This window comes from Sapajus apella, unplaced genomic scaffold (genome assembly GCF_009761245.1).
Source record: "Sapajus apella isolate SASKATOON/1434 unplaced genomic scaffold, GSC_monkey_1.0 scaffold7, whole genome shotgun sequence".
Classification (NCBI taxonomy): domain Eukaryota; kingdom Metazoa; phylum Chordata; class Mammalia; order Primates; family Cebidae; genus Sapajus; species Sapajus apella.
Genome location: NW_022436947.1, coordinates 47,515,848 through 47,535,832, shown reverse-complemented (window position 1 = coordinate 47,535,832; position 19,985 = coordinate 47,515,848). Strand labels below are relative to the sequence as shown.

General features: G+C 37.7%; 2 protein-coding genes across 6 annotated transcripts in view; one reads left to right on the top strand and one right to left on the bottom strand.

The window, feature by feature from the left end:
• The window catches only part of KIAA1324L (KIAA1324 like), a 267,444-nt gene that overhangs the window by 195,799 nt on the left and 51,660 nt on the right, over positions 1–19,985 (top strand). The window lies entirely within an intron of this gene.
• Positions 6,545–19,985, bottom strand: part of GRM3 (glutamate metabotropic receptor 3) — a 218,499-nt gene continuing 205,058 nt past the window's right edge. For 2 of the 3 annotated variants that reach the window (XM_032276479.1, XM_032276481.1), the window contains one exon: positions 6,545–7,099. In XM_032276479.1, the coding sequence (XP_032132370.1) occupies positions 7,026–7,099 (74 nt within the window). In that variant the 3' untranslated portion in view covers positions 6,545–7,025. The remainder of the gene's footprint in view (positions 7,100–19,985) is intronic. The other variant, XM_032276480.1, reaches the window with a different exon arrangement.

Here is a 19,985-nt window from a genome sequence, read left to right as displayed (position 1 = left end):
TAGGTGCTCTGATGTTGGGTGCATATATAATTGTTATATCCTCTTGATGAATTTACCCCTTTATCACCATATAATGACCTTCTTTGTCTCTTTTTCTGTTTTGTCTGAAATCAGTGTAGCTACCACTGCTCTCTTTTTGTTTCCATTTATTTGGAATATCTTTTTTCATTCCTTCATTTTTAATTTATGAGTATTCTTTTAAGGTGAAGTGAGTCTCTTGTGGGCAGCATATATTTGGGTCTTATTTTTTTTTTTAAATCCATTCAGCTGCTTTATGCCTTTTTTATTGGAGAATATAATCTATTTCCATTTAAAGTAATTACTGGTAGGTAATGACTTACTAGTACCATTTTATTAATTGTTTTGTAGGTTCTTTGTTCTTTTCATCCTCTATTACTTTATTTCTTTGTGATTTGAGGACTTTTATAATGGTATGCTTTGGATTTTTTTTTGTTAAATCTTAAAGCTGATAACTTTATTTTTATTATACTTTAAATTATAGGGTACTTGTGCAGAACATGCAGGTTTGTTACATAGTCATACACGTACCATGGTGGATTCTTTTTTTTGCTTTGTGTATCTATTAGAGACTTTTGCTTTGTGGTTACCCTGAGGATTTTACAAAACATCTTATAATGGGCTATTTTAAGCTGATAATATATAAATTTGATTGTATACACTTTTACCTCCCCTTCTACCAACTTTTATGCTTTTGATCTCATAATTTACATTTTTAAAAATAGTTATATATTTAACAAATTATTGTGGCTTTAGTTACTTTTAATAGTTTTGCTTTTAATCTTAATACTAGAGATATTGTTTACCCACCATTATTACAGTATTAGAGGATTTTAAATTTTACAATGTACTTAACCAATGAGTTTTATACTTTTATATTTTTTTCATGTTACTAATTAACATCCTCTTCCTTCACCTGGGAGAACTCCTGTTAGCATTTCTTATAAGGCAGTTGCAATGGTCTAAGACTTTTGTTTGTCTTAGAAAGTCTTTATCACCCTGTCATTTTTGAAAGATAAGATTGCTGAGTAGTGTGTTTTTGGTTAAAAATTTCTCTCAGCATTTTGAGTATCATTCTACTCCCTCTGGTCTGCAAGATTTCTACTAAAAAAAAAATTTCCTGATAGTCTGAAAGAGGTTCCCTTGTATGTAACAATTTACTTTTCCTTTGGTGCTTTCAGCACTCTGTTTTTGTCTCTAATTTTTATTTTTAATTTTTGTGGGTATATAATAGGTATATATATTTATGGAGTATATGAGATGTTTTGATACAGGCATGCAATGTAAAATAAGCAAATCAAGGAGAATGGGGTATCCATCACCTCAAGTATTTATCCTTTGAGTTATAAGTAATCCAATTATACTTTTTAAGTTATTTAAAAATATACTGTGTTTAACCTTTGATTATACTGTGTCTCAGCGTGGGTTTCTTTGGATTAGTTTTATCTGATATCCTTTGGCCTTATTGGATCTACATGTCTATTTGTTTTCCCAGCCTTGGGAAGTTTCTTCCATTATTTCTTTGAATATGTTTTCTTTCCCTTTCTCTGTCTCTTCTCCTTTGGGTGCACCAATAATCTGCATGTTCTTATACTTGATGGTGTCCCCATAAATTTCTTAACCTATCCTCACTCTTTTCAATTTTTTTTTTTTGTTCCTAAGATTGTGTAAGTTCTTGCTGATTCTTTCTTCTTCTTGATCTATTCTGCTATTGAATCCCTCTATTGAATTTTTCAATTCAGCTGTAGTTCTCCTCAGCTCTTCTGATTTCTGTTTGGTACATTTTAATATTTTCTGTTTGTTGACATTCTCGGTTTGTTCTTGCATTATTTTCATGGTTATCAATGAGCATCTTTATGACTATTATTTTGAATTATCTGTTGGGTAAATGACATATCTCCACCTCACTTGGGTCAGTTTCAGATACATCTTGTTATTTTATTTAGGAGATATTTCCCTTTGCTTTGTTTTCCTCGACCCTTATGTTGGTATCTATGCATGAGATAAAACGACTACCTCTGCAAGTCTTGTCAGATTGGCTTCTTGTAGGATAAGTACCTCACCAGTCTATCTAGCCAGGGATATTAAGTTACCTCTCAAATCTATGTGCTTTTCCAGACTACTATCTCTGTTTTTGGTGGCCCTTGAGCTTAGGATGTGTCATATCCTGTCAGTACCCTGAGGCAAGTAAGTTAGAATCCAGACTCCCTAGATGTAGCTGGAAAGGTTGGGGTGTTGAGTATATGTTTCAGTTCTTTCTATCTTCACTGTGAAGTTGGGCATGGATATTTATCTCCCACTCTTTCTACAGTAACCCAGGGAGAGGATCTGTGGCAAATGCTTGAACTCGTACTCAGGCTGCACTTTCTGATGCTGGGGAGATAGTTGCTGCAAGTAGGCCCACTATATATTGACCACTTTCTTTTCTGTGGTCTAGAGCCACTCATAAATGCAAAGCCCCATTGACTCCTAGAGCTCCTAGAGCAGGATCATTAAGGAGACAGTCATTTTAGTGGGATATAGAAGTTGTGGCACTTGGTGCATGGCCAAACTCCTTTCAAGTAGAATGAGTAGACCTGGATATATTATTGGGTGAGCTGGAGGAAAACCATATGAAGTTTCAAGCTCTGGCTCTGGTTGTTGCTGAGGGTTTTTTCCCCCATTAACTCCCCAATGCAAATCCATTAGAAACCAGGCCATTGAGTAGCCACTGGCACTGTGTGCCATAAGCCCTTTCTGAAGAGAAAATGGGAGCCGTATGTTCTTACCCTTTTCTGCATTGCTCCAAGGGGATGTAGCCCCTGGAAATATTTGCATGCTCACTGAAAAACACCTCTTTATTCTGTGATCTATGGACACTTGCATATGATTAGTCCATAGCTAAGAGGTTTAGAATGGAGTCCTTTGGGTGGTAGCTGTAAAAGCTGGGGCACTCAGTGAGAGGCATAAACCCCTTCCAGGAAGACACAAAGAGCTGCATGTTTCTAGCCCCTTCTCTGTACTTCTTCTTGGGAATGAAGCCCTGTAAGTGCTTAAACATGAATATAAAATTGCCAGTTTTTTCTTTGATCTAGATAGACTCACAAATACTTAGTCCCCTCTGGTCTCAGAGGTAGGATGTTTAGGACACAGTACCTTGGGTAGAAGCTATGAAAGTGGGATACTCAATGCATGGACAAGCTCCTTCCAGAAAAAATTAATAGAACTGGAGTTATGACTGTGGTAAACTTGGAGAGAAGGCTCCAGAAGAGCCAATCTGCTTCTCAGGCTGCTGGTGGGTTAATATTTATCTGCCTTCTTAACTCCCTGATACAAGTTAGTTGGAAGCCAGGCTGCCAAGTAGCCACTGGAAAAGTATGTGATAAACTCCTTTGGGGGAGAAACAGTCGCGTGGGTTTAAGCCCCTTCTCTGCACTGCTTCTGTGGGACCAAGGCTCTGGAAATGCCTGCATACTTGTATCAAACACTGCCTTTTTCCTGTGTTCCACAGAGACACATATACCAGTCCCCTCTGCTCCAAGAGCCAGAAGGTTTAGGATGCAGTCCCTTGAGTGAAAGCTGTAAAAGTTGCGGTGCTCAATGTGTGAACAAATTCCTTCCAGAATAGATAAATAGACCTGGAGTTACTGCTGGTGTGAACTTGGAAGAAGACTCAAGAAATGCTGATCTGTTTCTCAGACTGCCAGTGAGCTATTGATTTCTTTACCTCCCAGATGCAAGTTAGTTAGAAGTCAGGCTGCCAAGTAGACACTGGGAGATTGTGTCCCTTCTAGGGAGATAAAGAGCTACATTTTTAAAGCCCCCTCTCTGCTCCTCTCCTGGAGCATGAAGCCATTGGAAGCGCTTACTTGCTTACATAACACGGATGCATTTTCACTGTGGTCTGGAGAGACTCTCACATCTAACCCCTTCTGTTCCCAGAATTGGTGAATTAAGTGTCAAACCAAAGGAAACCTTAGAGTTAGGGTGTTATATGTGAGGTCCAAACCCTTCCCTCACAGGGAAAAGCTGGGTGTTGGGGATTCCGTTCAAGATTTTTATGACACAGTGCCTGGGGGAGAGTCTGTGTCTGAGTGTGCTTCAGCTTTTCCTACTCGTGTGGTGTGGGTGTTCTCTCAGTTGCCTGGTGGGTAGGACTCTCTCAGATGGTATCTAACTTTCTCTCAGAGGGAATTGATCTGTGAATAGATGTTTTTTTTGGTGCATTCGTGGGTCGAGGGAGAGGCAGGAGCTTCCTATTCTGCCATATTGCTGATGTCACCTTGATTTTTTTTTTTTTTTTTAACGAGTGGGATATGTAATTTTGCTTGGGTTTCTTAAATTCAGGAAGTTTTTTTGCAAAGATGGACTGGCTCAACCAGTTTTATATTATGAAATGATGAAATGTTATTAGAGCAAAAAAATCAACCAAAAAACCTATTTGCTTGAAATAGCTTATGTAAAAGATTTTGTAGCTGCTATTTTTCATACATGTTGAATATTTTAAAAAATAATATTTCCAAAGATCACATGTTAGATTATGCACTTCCAATTGGAAACAAAGATTGTGGCAAGAAAAAAGAAAATGACAAGAGCTCTTGGTTAATGCATGAAATTATATTTTAAGGGCATGAAATATAGTGAGCATAGATCAAAACCCAGCCCTCTCAAAAACAAAGTTTTCTGAAGATTCATACACAAGCCTAATTGTCTTGTTTGAAAAGACATATAATTAGTTTCATTGTTTGAGGCATCAGCCATGTCTCTGCATAACCCATCTGATACTGCCTTCTTCAGACTGTCACATTCCATCAGAGGACTGTTTATTTTCTCTCTCATCTGCCTTGCCTCAGCCTTTATCCTGAGCAGATGCTCATTCTTAACGCACTTATCTAGCACTCCTGCCAGTTTCAGTCACAGCAGAATTCATTTTTTTCATTTAGTGCTGTTGAATCTGTTATCCAGTCTAAGCTCCTCTCCCCCGGATTCCAGGTTCTTATTTGAATATGGGAATTAGACACTGGTGAACACTATTGTCCTCGAGCATCTGGTGAGTTTTGGATTGATTGATGAGGCTGTTGATTCAAATGCATCCAGGAGAAAGAGAAGAATTTCTAACATCTGATTCCTTTATTTCCTTCAAGGCCAGTCCTGTTGGCTTTTTGTGTACCTGTTACTTATTTTCAGATATTTTTAAATAGTATCATTATGTTTGATTATTCAGGCATTGGCTGTTTAACCTGTGGGTGCTTCATATCCTGAGTTTGTCTTTTTTGGGTCACAAAAGTCCTCTCATTATAATATTTTCTAGTCTTTAAGCTTCCTAGAGGTAGGTACTACAACTTATTCATTCTTTTTTCTGTTACGGGATGAAAGTGGCCCCCAAAAGGATATGTCCACATCTTAATCCCTGGAACTTCAGAATGTTTATTTGAAAAAAGGGCATTTGCAGATATAGTTAAGGATCCCGAGATGAACCCATAGTATCTACTTAGATTGGCCCTAAATCAAATGGCTAGTGTCCTTGTAAGAGAGACGGAGGACAAAACTGACACAGAGAAGAAGATGATGTGAAGATGGAGGCAGAGATTGGAGTGAGGTGGCCACAAGCCAAGGAAACTGGCAACCACCAGAAGCTAGAAGAGGCGTGGAACAAATTCTCCCATAGAGCCTCAGAGACAGTGTGGCCCTGCTGACACTTTCATTTCAGACTTCTAGCCTCCATCCCTGTGAGAAAATAAATTTCTATTGTTTTAAGACACCCAGTTTGTGCTAAGCTCTTACACCAGCCACAGGAAACTAAAGCACTCCCTACCCATGGCACCTGGAACAAGATCTGGCACAAAAATTCTCAGCAAATTTTCCTACATTCATAAATGATTTATGACTAAAAAGACTGACAGAAGTAGGACAGTATTTAGTAAGAATAAGCCAGTTTTAGTTTATCTATGCTTTCTGTTCACTCCCTTATTTAGATTAGTAAATATTCAAATGTAGTGACAAGACTATGTGCCTGAGCATGGCTACTGGCGGTTTGAAAAAGCATTGGAAAATAAGATATCCTGGATTTCTATTGCCTCATTCAGCTGTGAATGGTGAGAGTGATTTTCTAATGGAATGATGAAATACTCTGCTAATCCTTTCATAGGAATTTAGGTTGTTTTTGGAAATGAGAGCCATCAAATCTTTTCTGGCAGCCACAGTCTCTATATTCTGAGCATAGGAACTCTTGAGTTGTCTCATGTCTCTATCTGGGCAATTCTGGGCTGCCCTACAGGTGTGGGTTTAGAAAACCAGGATGTGTATTATCACTGAAATGGCCTTATATATATGGTGTTGCTACCAGTCAATTTCTGATCATTGTGGACTGAAAGAAGTCTGAACCTGCTCACAACTCTTCAGCAGGGTAGCAACTTCAGTTTGAAGTATTGCATAGATGTGAACAAAAGCACAGTTAAGACAGCTTCTTCCAATATTAAAAGAAATGATTTGAAGTCATATTCAAATTACCTTGAGTTATTTAAAAAGAACAAACCATTATCCACCATGCTGGAAAACCTTGAAGGTTTTATTCTCAATATCTTTACATTAATACAGATGCTTTTTATTTTGTGCTGAGAAAATCAGTCTGTTACACAGAATGTAACTTTAATATACAACATAGAAACTCATCCTAAATTAGTTACAACAAGGACCTACAAAAAACTTCATAGGAAAAAAAGTTACGTAATATTGCCACCGTATTTTTTTTTTAGTAGACTGACCCTGTCAGACCCTGTCACCAATGCTCAGCTCTGTAAACATGGTTATTTCCATGTTCCGGGGAAATTGTTAATAATAGGGACACTAGAATCAGCCTAGAAAGTCGTAGCACATCACTATATACAGTCCTCAAAAATAATTTATCATACTGTTTCTAAAAAAAGGTACTAGGGTTGTTCTTTTGCTCTGTTTCCATATTCTGGAGCTGCACATGAGCACTTTTGTCTAACAGTCTAAAAACACAACAACTGAACTGCAATTCACAATCACAGAGATGAGGTGGTGGAGTCGAGGACTTCCCGCCCATTGCACACCGTTGGGACATACGTGCTTGCGGAGGCTGGAAAACAAAATGGGACAGAAAAGTTGACGTTAGTCAAATGGGACACAAAGGTAATAGCATGAAGGATACAATGGGCTTTGGGGGCTCAGGGGGAAAGGGTAGGAAGGAGTAAGGGATAAAACACTATACATTGGGGTTCAGTGTATATTACCCAGGTGATGGGTGCGCCAAAATCTTACAAATCACTGCAAAAGAACTTACTCATGTAGACAAATACTACCTGTTCTCCAAAAACCCACGAAAGTAAAGAAATGTGAAAAAAATAAAAACTCATTTTAACTTGGCTTTGGAAAATGCTAAGTGGTTCAAATGCTAGTGTAGGTCAATTTTTAAATATGTTCTGCTCAAAATTAGTCTGCAACCAGGAACATACCACCACTAATGCTACACCTTTTGATGGGAGAATTTATAAGTATAATCATCATTGAAGGAAGTCACCTGTGGTTTGAAAATTAGCTTTGGTAGTCTATAAACTGGTTAAAATACAATGTGTAAAATCAAAAGCTCACTGCGGTTTTTTTTTTATAGGTTACTAAATTATTTACTCTTTTCAGCACGTTAATTAGTTTTGCTCTTTATACAGGGATGACTCTCATATTGTCCATGAGTCATCTGTGAACTCCATTCCCTTAGAGAATGGTTTGATATATTTTAATTGTTCAAGTGGATAACCTCAGTAAAAACACCAGTAAGGGCTGGGGTGCTAAAAGCTTCAATTTCATGACAGTTCTTATCAAAGATACTCCAAAGGGATGGTGCCCTTGTTAATGATAATAGTGACAACATTGTCATGATGTGCATATAATATGGATATGTATATTCCTTCTTTTCATGGCACTCAGATTTCCTAGATACAACTCTTAGCTGTTAACTTTTGGTAAGGTTTTATTTCATGAGAAATCTAGGTACAGATAAGTTGTATGTATTGCACCTTTAATGCTTTTTCTTTTCACTGAATGAGAACAAAAGCAAGGAGCCCCATTCTCTATGGAATGAAACCATGTAGCCAAGAAAATAGGTTAAAGAGATGGCATTTCATTATATTTAAGGTTTCTCTCATACAACCCCTTAGCCTGTACGTACCCTCACCAGTAGGAGCCGATCCTCTGGGATACTTGATCACAGCCCAAATCAAATTGACTAGCCATCTGTTCCATTCTTCAGGAGCATCTCTTAAAGTTAACATGAAGATAAACTGGCTTCATGCTTAAATTTTCATGCTTGATAGTGGACATATTATTGACTCATACATTTGCCTTTTACCTGTGCAACATTCCTATTAATTTTTTTAAACAGGAGCAACTATTTATGAAATTTGAGATTATATGGCATTCAGTGGGCAAGTATTCACTATACTTGTGGCACTGAAGTCTGTCAGCAGGTCCACCATTATGGAATCTACAGCCCCTGAGTTTTGCATTGATTACGTGGCTAGGTATGTAAGAAAATCTATGAAGTCAAGCTTGTGTGGCTACCTCCAGTTACGCTGGAGTCATATGACATGCTAACTCTTTTGGAGATATTTTTTCATCTTATTGTTAGGATCGGGTTCAATTTTCTTTACAATATGAGCCCATTAAAAGCTGTAGTATCTCCAAGGGCAGGTATGGGGTAATCTGCATTTCCCGAAACTGTGACAATGAAGAAATTATTAACAGTATGTGCCAGGTAAATACCTGAGGGAAAGTGGTCATAATCATAATTCAAAATGTGAGGGCTTTATTATTTGTAAATACTTTAATTAGATAAATTGTTTCCATATATTGCATCTAATACTAGCTTCATCAAAGTTACATGAGGTAAGAGAAAGGGCAAGGCAAAGTGAGATGGGTTACTGGAAACCTAGGAGAGCACTCTAGGCCATTCAATATGTGCTTTTTCTGCAGCACCTTGTATCCAACTGCCTACTTGACATCTTCATGTGGATGTTTAAAAGCCACTTCAAAATCAAAGGCCAAACCTGAACCCTTGATTCCCTAACCTGTCCTCATTTAGCTTTCTTTTCCTCAGTGAATGGTTTTGCCATCTGGCCAATTGCCCAAACACTAAAATTTATGTTTCATTCCTTTTTGTATCGACTCTTCCCCATGTCAAACCTATCGTCAGTTTAAGTCAACTCTAGATTTACATCTAACTAGTTCTCTTTGCATCTACCACCCTGGGGCAACCATGATCTTCCTCCTGACCACTGCAAGAGCTGTACCACTCCTCTGTCTGTTTCCACTGTTGCTTTTTTGCAATATATTTAAAATACTCTTACAGCAGTGAGAGTATTTTAAAATATAAGTCACCTATATATGCCCTTCCAGTGGTTTCCCTGTGTGGTCTCTTTACTCTGGCTTATAAATCCTGCTGTGATTTGGACCATGCCTCTCTTTTTGTGTTTGCCTCATTTCAAATTTTCTTTCCTGCTTTTTGCTTTTGTTCTCAAACATGGCAAATGTTTCTCAACTTCGTGCCTTTGCCGTAACATTTGCCTCTGCTAGGAACGTTCTTCCCTCTGATCAGCTAGTGTCTGGCTCCTTGTCATCCACATCTGAAATGTTATCTCGAAAAGGCAGTCATCAGGCCACCTACTTTAAAATAATAGCCAAACAGTTACTATCTGTCACACCACCCAGTTTTGAAACTCAGCCTAGCCCAGTTGTTGCTGCCTGAGTTTTTTCTTGCTTATTATGATTTTTGGTGTAGCATCCTACAGCCTTGACTAGAAAATATGCAGGGGCTTTAGTTATCGGTTTCATTATTTTATCTCTAGTGCTGGTCATGGAATAGGCCCTCTATAAACATTTCCTGAATGACCATATAAATGTCTGCATTTCAAAGAATCAGGAAACCAGCGGAAGTTTCAAGAAAGAAATAATCTTTTAAACTAGAGAAGTGACCAGCAAACGTGAGGCCTAGAGGCAGCCTTATTTTCAAACAGGTGGGCTTTTGCTTTTCAAGCCATATTGTGACAATGACCATCAGCTATCCTTGCCAAGAGAACTGACTCAGGTTGTGAGCTCCCCATACAGGCATGCTGCCTTTGACATGTTAAGTAACCTCTTTATCTTTTCCAGGATCAAGCTTTATTATTTCTGTGCAGGCTAAAAATGAAATTTTTAGTGATTGAAGAGGAATAATGTCTTAACAGGGATAAGTCTAGGAGTAAGTACTAAGGCCTGGGTTTCTAATATCCCCTCTTAAGTTTGTATCTGAAACCACATGGATGTTACCCGTCCTCTTATGGAACTTGATGTAATGCTATTCTTTGCAGTGTACTTTTATAGTCAGATTGCCCATTGCATTCTAATTTCTTAAAAATTAGGTGTATCTTGCCTAGGTGTGAAGGACAGAGTCTACAAAAGATAGCTTCATGAAAAGTTCTCCAGTTTTAGTATAAAATAGTCATCTACTATGTGCTCCATGGACATCATTATGGAAGTTAATAGAACAACTTTGTTTCATCTACCTGCTTCATAGGGACATTCAAAGGAGCAACCTAAGTCAGATTCTTTGAGAGGAAGATAATACAAATTCAGTGTCTTCTTATAAGAAATAGCAACAGCCAAAAATACCCACAAGATTCTTTTTGCAACTGCTTTTCCTCCTAAATACCTTTTAATGTGTCAAAAGGAACTCTAACTTGTACTTTTCTGCTTCTCTTTTATTATTTCATCTGTAGCTTCGGCATTCTTTTATGCAAAAAAAAATTCTCATTTTTGCACGTGCTGTTGAATATAGTAGGGGAAATTATTGTTTTATGAGCTTACTGTGTCAATTACTTTGCTTTTCATAAATATTTTATGTATGCCTCACGTATTAGCCCATCTGTTATTCACCAAGGTAGTAAATTGTGTAGAAGGGCAAAGTACTGTCATTTGTGTGTGTATGTTTGTGATGAACTTTTTCTATTTTTCTGATGAAATCTTCATGGGATTTTTAATGGTGTAAGTTTAGCACATTTTCTTGAGTGCGGTTAAGCAAATTTCTATAATCATCCTTTCTACCAGACATAAGAGGCATGAAGCCTTATTTTTGGCTTTCCTGGGACTTAGGGTAAGTAGCAACTATTGGTACTCTAGGATAAGGTATGCTTTTTGCCATTCAAAGTGAAAATTTAAGGTAGCTGAAAAGGACCTTGTAGCTTCCACTATTGATCACAAAAGGGTAATTCACAGCTATCAAAAGGCATATTTTGCTTCACAAACTGGTGAAACATTGGAGATCAGTGTAACCAAGTGGCAGCTTTGTCTTGCTCTGTGAAATCCACTTCTCTTCTACCAGTAATGCATGGGCTAGCCAGGCTTTGGAGAAAATTATTGTATTTTTCAGGTAATTGGACCCTCGATCAATGCTAAATATATTTATTTAATAGATCTTTATGGCTGCCAAGTCTGTTAGTCAATTTACTGGCTGAGACTTGTTGCTGAGAATCAGTCTTACTTTAGCAGTGTTACTTTGTATCAGTCTCAGAAAAAAAAATAAACATTTCGACAAGACAGACATTCCAATTTGCTCCATCTGTTCCATTTCCTTGCTTTTGATGACCCCAAATAATTTTTCCCAGGAAGTCTGTTTGTTTAAATATTTTACTGTTATGGTGATGGAATCCAGTTTCCACTAGCTGCTTGTTGCCTTGTGTCCTGCTTTGTTATTGAATCTTTTCTTACTTGTCATCTTAATTTTACTTGTGCTAGCGTCCGTTGGTTCCATTTCAGGAGAATCGTATTTGTTGATTGATTAATATATGTTATCTGGGCAGATTAGGACACTACTACTACCCATTGGTTTGATATTCTTGCTATGTCAGATATTTCACAGTGGAAGGCAAAGAATTCATTATTAAGAAATCTAGACTGGGCCTGGTGCAGTGGGTCAGGCATGTAATCTCTGCACCCTGAGAGGATCACTTGAGGCCAGTCAGGAGTTTGAGACCAGCCTGGGCAATGTAGCAAGACCCTATCTCTAAAGAAATTTAGCTGGGCAAGATGGCATGTGCCTCAGGTGCTGAAGTGGGAGGATCACTTGAGCCAAGGAGTTTGAGGCTTCGGTGAGCTAGGATTGAGTCACTGCACTCCAGCCTAGGTGAATGAGACCCTGTCTGTCAAAAAGGGTCTTTTCCAAAAAAACAAAAAAAGAAAAGAAAAGAAATGAAAAAATATAGACTGAATTCTCAGTGACTACTTCCTCTTTACGATCCAAGTAATGGTTTTAAACTGTTAACAGTAGATTTAAGATCATCATATTCATTATGCCATAGGATAAAAATCTGCAAATCCAGGATTTAGTTGCCAGTTGGGGAGGTGGAACTATATGAAAACAATGACTTTTTCATTCAGTGATTCTTTTCTTGTGAGACAAGATTTATGGAAAAAGAAGGTATGGCATGTACCTTTTTTATGACTCATAATATAAATTAATTAGCTTACCAACAAAAATAGCACTTGGTCTTAGTCCATTTTCTGTTTCTGTGACAGAATATCACAGACTAGGTAATTTATAAAGAAGAGACATTTATTTAGCTCATGGTTCTGAAGGCTGGAAAGTCCAAGAACATGGCACTGGGCATCTGGTGAGGGCTTTCCTGCTGCCTCATGGCATGGTGAGAGGCATCACATGATGAGACAGAGTAAGTATCTAGTTCAGGTCTCTCTTCCTCTCCTATGAAAGCCATCAGTCCCATCATGGGGGCTCCACCCTGGTCACCTTATTTAATCCTAGTTACATACTAAAGATACCACCTCCAATCACATATGAATTTGGAAATTAAGTTTCCAACACATGAAATTTGAGGTCACATTCAAACCATCAGTTTTCAACTAAATACTTCCCTCCATTGTTGCCACGTCATGTTGCTTTAAAATATCATGTTCTTTTACTCTCTTTTTCTCCCCTCAAAAAGTACAAAAAAGGATGCCCAATAAATAATTGGTAAATTAGAAGGCTCAATTTTTATGCTTTTCTAGCAATTCTGCATTCTTTTCACTATCTCTTAGTTGCTCAACATCAGTGATTTATCCTCTTTTCTTTCAAAATATGTTTTCAGGCAAGGATCAGAAATTTACTCACCTTGAGGCTCAGAAAACTAATATGAATTGCATGTGCTACTATGCCTAGGGACAAAAGTCTAAAACCAAAAGTGTTAGACTCTAATAAAATTAGTTTTAGCCTTCCTTTCTAGTGGAACTAATCCTGTTAGCTTCACCTTTAAATTATGTACCGTATCAGAACACTTTATTAGCTTCTACTGCTATCACTCACTCTGGTCTAAACCACCACCATTTGGACTACACCTCCTAAATGATCTCTCTGACTGCTCCCTCTTTTATATTTTGACCACACAGCTAAAACTCATGCTTTTAAAGTCAGGTCAAACCACAACTCTGATGAAACCCTTCTAGTGCTTTCTCATTTCTTTTGGGAGAAGAGTGAATGTCCTTACAATGACCTCCAAAGTCCTACATGACCTACTTCCTCTCTGTCCTCCTCTCCTCTCACTTCCACCTTTATTCATCTTCCTCTAGCCACATTCAAACCTAATTTGCTTGGCCAGGTGACTATGTAGTGTTATTAGGGGACTCTCAGGCATATGCTGTTTTGTTTTTTTTGTGGAGTTTTACTATAGAAAAGAAGCTTGGGCATTATGTGATATACTTTTCTTTTATAAAGAGCCTCTTTGATGTTCTCCCAACTTTGGCCTTTGCATTTGTTGTTCCCTTTGTCTGGCATGTCTTTCCATCAGATATTGGCATGGCTCACTTCCTTCATTTCCTTCATGTCTCTACTCAAATGTCATTTTATCAGAGAGGCCTTCCTGTCAACTCTATTAAAAATTGTAACTCTACATTTCCAGTGTGTCTTACTTGTTCATTCTCCATTAGTTTCTCCATATCCTTTATAAAGAGCTGATATGTACTACTGGTTTATCTGTCTGTGCTCGTCCTCTGGCCTGGTTACAATCCAAATATGATGAGTATACAATTTTTCTGTTTGTTAATCGCTACATCCTAGAGCTTATACCAAAAGCTTCTTCAATGAATGAGTGAATTGAAGATAGGTCACAGCAGATTGGTTATTTACTTGGTAATACGGTTTTACTCTATGTCCCCACCCAAGTCTCACCTTGAATTGTAATCCCCAGATATTGAGGGAGGAACCTGGTGAGAGGTGATTGGATCATGGGGTGGTTTCACCCATGTTGTTCTCATGACATCTGATGGATTTATAAGTGTTTGGAAAGTTCCTCCTTTGCTTGCTTCTCTTCCCTGCCACCTTGTGAAAAAGGTGCCTGCTTTGCCTTCCGCCATGATTGTAAGTTTCCTGAGGCCTCCTCAGCCAGGCAGAACTGTGAGTCAATAAGATCTCTTTTCATTATAAATTATGCACTCTCAGGCAGTTATCTATGGCAGTGTGAGGATGAACTAATATATTTATTAAGGGGGATCTCTCCAAAATCCTATAAATTACACCAGGTAGATCAGACATATCCTGCATATATATTTTCTCATATAGGTAGGGATTTTTATGCTATATAGGCACATAAATCTATCCATTTGTCGATTTTGTCCAGAGAATTTCACTTAAAGTAAAAAAAGAAATAGGGAAGAGAAATTGATGTTGGACTCTTTGCTTGTTTTAAAGAACTGAGCATCTAAAAAGCAATGTATGTGCAATGGTTTATTATATACATTCCTTTTTAAAATAGCATATCTACATAGTTTTAAGCATAGCACCATGTTACCAAAGAAATTTTATAAACTTGGAGTTACGTGGAAATACACATGGCTATAGGTATTGCTCATACAATATTCAGCTCTCTGGTTTAGGACTGCTGCGTTTGCATTCTGTTCATATATACAAGACAGAATGTGGAACTGTACAATGTAATTTAATTCAAGAAAGTGATCATTGCTTTTTAAAAAACTACATAATGGGAGAAACTATGTCTTCAATATAAACATTTAGTCAGTCACCACTAGCAATATTATTTTATTTGTCTTCATCAAATTACATTTTCTGAGAAGCTTTGTGGGTAGCTCCTCTAGAAGATCGCACCTTCTCTGTGTGCAGCCTGGTCCTGTGGACCACTCGGGTCTTAGTTGGACATGATTTATCCCTGGCATGGGGCATTTGAGAGGAATACGAGTCTGTACCCATGCTGATAGAACAAGATGCCATCAGGTATAGAGCTGAAAAGTAACATTTTAACTTAAAAAAATGGAATTTGCAGATGCTGAGCTTTTCATTGTCAGAATAGTCTATGAGCTGAATTTTGTAACTGAGCTAAGGCAGCAAATCCAGGGAGGCCAGAGGAACCATATAGCAGCTTTTGAGAATTTCGCCTATGACTTGTTACCAAATTCCTTAAAGTATCTGGTAGACAGGGCCCTAGTTTTCTAATCTAGAAATGTGGTTATTAGAATAAATGTCCCAAAGTGGCCCTTGCATCTCTGGTATTTGTAGTCACTGTTATTAAAGAGAGTGGGCTATACCTGCTTGAGGAAAACCTAGGGACATATCAGAGATAAAGAGAAAATGATTTCAGAGATGGAAAACAGCAGTTGTGAAACAAACGCAGTGACAGTGTTAACAGAAGAAAGGAGAGGTACTAAACATCAATTCTCTAATACATGTAGAGTTACCTGTTATAGCTGGAGACTCTATTCTTCCATTCATAATGACAAAGGGAGTGAAAAGGAATGGAATGAGGTTCTCAGCAATGCTGTGGACTTTTTTTTTAACTTTTAGGTTTGGCGGTACATGTGAAGGTGTGATACATAGATAAAAGCATGTCACGGGGGGTTGCTATACAGATTTTAAGTGATGAAATAAGCCCAGTACCCAATAGTTATCTTTTCTTGCCTTTTTTCTCTTTTGGTGGGGGAGCAGATCTTGCTCTGTCACCCAGGCTGCAATGCAGTGGCATGATCTTGGCTCACTGCAACTTCCGCCTCCGGGGTTCAAGCGATTCTCCTGTCTCAGCCTCATGGGTAGCTGGGATCAATGGTATGTGCCACCATGCTTGGCTGATTTTTGTATTTTTTTAGTAGAGATGAGGTTTTGCCATATGGGCCAGGCTAGCCTTGAACTGCTGACCTAAGGTGATTCACCTGCCTTGGCCTTCCAAAGTGCTGGGATTACAGGTGTGAGCCACCACACCTAGCTTCTTTTATATGGACTTTCTAAAGGGAAAAATAGATTAACATTTATCTAGTTTGGATGTTTTGGGTATATTCTACATGGAAGCAGCTGGCTTGACTTGCTGAATATTCTAGTTCTTCCTTCACTGCCCATTAAAGATTTATGTGTATGATATACCTGTGACAAGAAAGACCATCAATTCTGTCTGTATTACCAAATACCTTGCTAATTTTCCTGGCCAGGTTAGTGCATAGTGTCATGTGGGACTCCCTGAGTACAGGCATATGATGCTATTTTTTGGGGGGTTGCACTATAGAGAAGAAGCTGGGGCATTACATGCTATGCTTTTATTTTATAAAGGCATATTCAGACTTCATCAACGGCTTGTCTCCTGCTAACTAGGCCATTACCTCCTGCTAACTAAGCCAAAGTCTTGTCTTCACGTGCTTGCTTTCTGTGGCTGTAGCTGTGTGGAAAATGCTGCCATGACTCTAGAAAACTGTTCACTTAACATTTTTATGCTACTACTTTCTTTCTATAATGCAAAAAGCTTTGTGATAATAAATAATTCTATTAATTGAACAGTTCACACATTGCAACCTAGACAAGTGACTTTCTGAATAAGGTTTTGGCAGAGAAAATCAATTTCCATATGCTTACAGCTCCTTGGGGACCAAAATCATCACTAGGTAGTAGTAGTTTCTTGGCTGATATTCATGATAATGACATACATACATCTGAATGGTTACCATGAGCAAGAGACAAATATCCTTATAGGACCAAGTCTGGGTACATAATAGTTCTGAAGACCATGAGCACACATCATTTTTCATCTCTCTCTCTTCCCCAGTCTATGCTGATACAAAATCATATTAGTGCCAACCTCCTGACCTGCATGACTGCTATGGGGTTTTATGCTATGTAACTTCATATGTACTTCCAGCCGTCTCTTAAAATGTTATGCAGTTCTACTTATATTCCCAACATATGTTCTTGATTGCCTGTCCTTAGGGACAAGCTCTGGGAAACCCTTTTTCTTCTAGAGCAGGAGAGAATAAAAATGACCTCTTTTTCATCCAGATGCAAAGAATGTTTGCTTATGTGTGTGGGTGTGGGAGTAGAATTAAAAGTATGAGTTTAGGATTTCAAGGTCTCTCAGTTGTGCTGTCATTTGAAGAAGCATACTCACTTGTAGTAATATTTTCTGAGTGTCCAGGTTCTTCTATGCTGGAAATGCCTTCCCTGAAATTTCCAGAGGGAGCCTGGGAAATCACTGCATGAGGATGTAGCCATTGGTGTTATGAAGCAAAGGGTGGAAATTCAGAATCCCACTCCCTCTCTGAAACCCTGATTCCTCTTTGATGGTCTAGAGAACCTCCCTGCACTGACTGCACTGATTTCAGTGGATGAAGTAGATAAGGATGGTTTGGGTAGAGGTCCTCAAAATATTTTCCTTGGACCACTTCTATTGAAACATCTGGGGTATCTGTTATAAACCAGATTTTTGGCCTTTGCTCCAGACCACATGAATCAGAATATCTATGGGTGGGACCAGGGCATCTCCATTTCAAAGAAGTTATTTTTCATATACAAATATCTGAGAACCGTTGATCCTTGGGTATTCTTAATGGAGAAACATTAAGGTTTCATTTGTTTTTATTATTCTTCTACTGTATATAGTTAATCAGGTACAACTTTAATTGTACTCTTTTGCACATAGCAATGTGTAAAACATTTCAGTTTTCCAAGATGTTTTTAACCATGTTCATTCTTTCATGGCTGCTTCTGAGTTTGGTTATGCTTTTCCAGTTTTTTAGAGCAATTGCTCAGCTTTAAAAATTACTCTTTCTGCTATCAACCACCTTGGCTGCCATCAGGAGACCCTTCTAGGCTCCAAAGTAATGTGATATTTCCCCTACTCTCTTGCCAGAGAATTAACTTAGAATTGATATGGCTGTACTTTCCAGTTGGGGTAACTTCTTGTTATCATACAGGATTGTGTCGTCAATGTAATTCTTGGTAAGATGCAGTACTGGATTAATCTGGGATTTGGAAAGTGTGGCATAATTAAAATGGTGACAGATTCTTTGTGAGGTGGGGTCTGTGTACCTTCCCTTGAACCTGAGCTTTGATAAATAAGCATGGTACCAGTTATGCTGTACCAGTTTCCTGGCCAAGCCAGTTTCTATTTCCTTTTTTATGGAACATGCTCTTTAGGAGCCAGTATGGATAGGCTTCCTGCCAAGATGCCAGAAACGAGTGAAACCATCATCGATCTTCCAGATCAGCTCAGTCTCTGCTTAAAATCATGAAAGAAACTCAGCCTCATGAAGCAGATGAACAAAGCCTTATCTGAATTCCTGACTTGTAAACTGTGAGAGATAATAAGAAAAAGAGGTATTGTTTTAAGACTTTAAGTTATGGAGAAGTTTGTTATGCAGGAATAAAGTGGAGGAAATGAGATAAGCATATTTTCATATTAGCTTACTCTCATCTCTACATTGGGTTTTGTTTTTACCTCTGAAAAGAAAGTAAAAAACGAGCAGCAATATGGGTAATGGTTACCCAATGAAATAAAGTTATAACATTTTCACTGGAAGAACATAAATTGTACAACCCAAGTAAAACACATGCTTCATCTAATGAGCTCAGAGCAGTTTAAGGAATGTTTTTGATTTATAAAGTGACATATTTCCTAGTATTTAAGAGGGAAATGAATATAAATTGAACTGAATATATAATAGAGGAAACAGACACTAAGATATTAAATGAATTGCTTCAATTCTTAGCAAAGTGGGTTAGCAACATGTTCATGCACAGAACTAAATTCTGGATAGACCACTGGCCTTTAAACATCTTTGATTGTGATTCAAATAAGTAAATACATTTTACCTGGACCTGGTACACATATACATATATCTTCTCATGACTTACCTTTCTTGCCTTACCTTTACTACATGTAATGCACTCTAAGATTTTCTATTATTTTATTTTAAAAGACACTGGCTAAAGATACTAAATTTCATGACCCAGTAATGGCTTATAATCTACAGCATGAAAATCACTGTCCTAGACACCAACATTCATGGGGCCAGGGACTCTGTCCTATTCATTACTGTGTACACAGTGCTTAGAAATTTTTGGTGTGTAGTAGGTACTCAAGAATTTAATGAATACCTTTCTTGATATTAAATATTTCCAATTTATGAAAATGAGAAGGATTTTAATTGAAAGTCAGGAAATCCAGGGTCAATTCTTGACTCTTGAATCACTGTATATCCTTGAGGAGTAACTCCAGTTCTCAATTTTCTTACCTATAAAATAGAACTTGTGATATCTGATACTCATGAGGACAAAATGAATTCATGAATATACAACTACTTTGAATAAAAGATGTAAAAATGCAAATAACAGGTGAATGTATTTGTTACTTATGCCCTCTAAAATGCCAGAAGATGTTATATAAAATCTTCACTTTGTCACATGATACCACCTCACTGATTTTGATTAGTTAGGGAAATATTGCTGAAACAATGAGGTCTGAATTTAGACATTTAAAAAAAGTTTATTTAAAAATTTATCAGGTAACAAAACATTCCAAAAATGTTCAAACACCTGTCTTGAAGTACTAATTGGGTTACTATCAGATTAGCATACTGAGTAATAGTTTAACAGGTCTGCTGTGGTTGCAGTACATTGTTTTTATGTAAATGGATATTTCTGAATTTCTAACAAGAGACTTGGTTGAAGAAAGTGC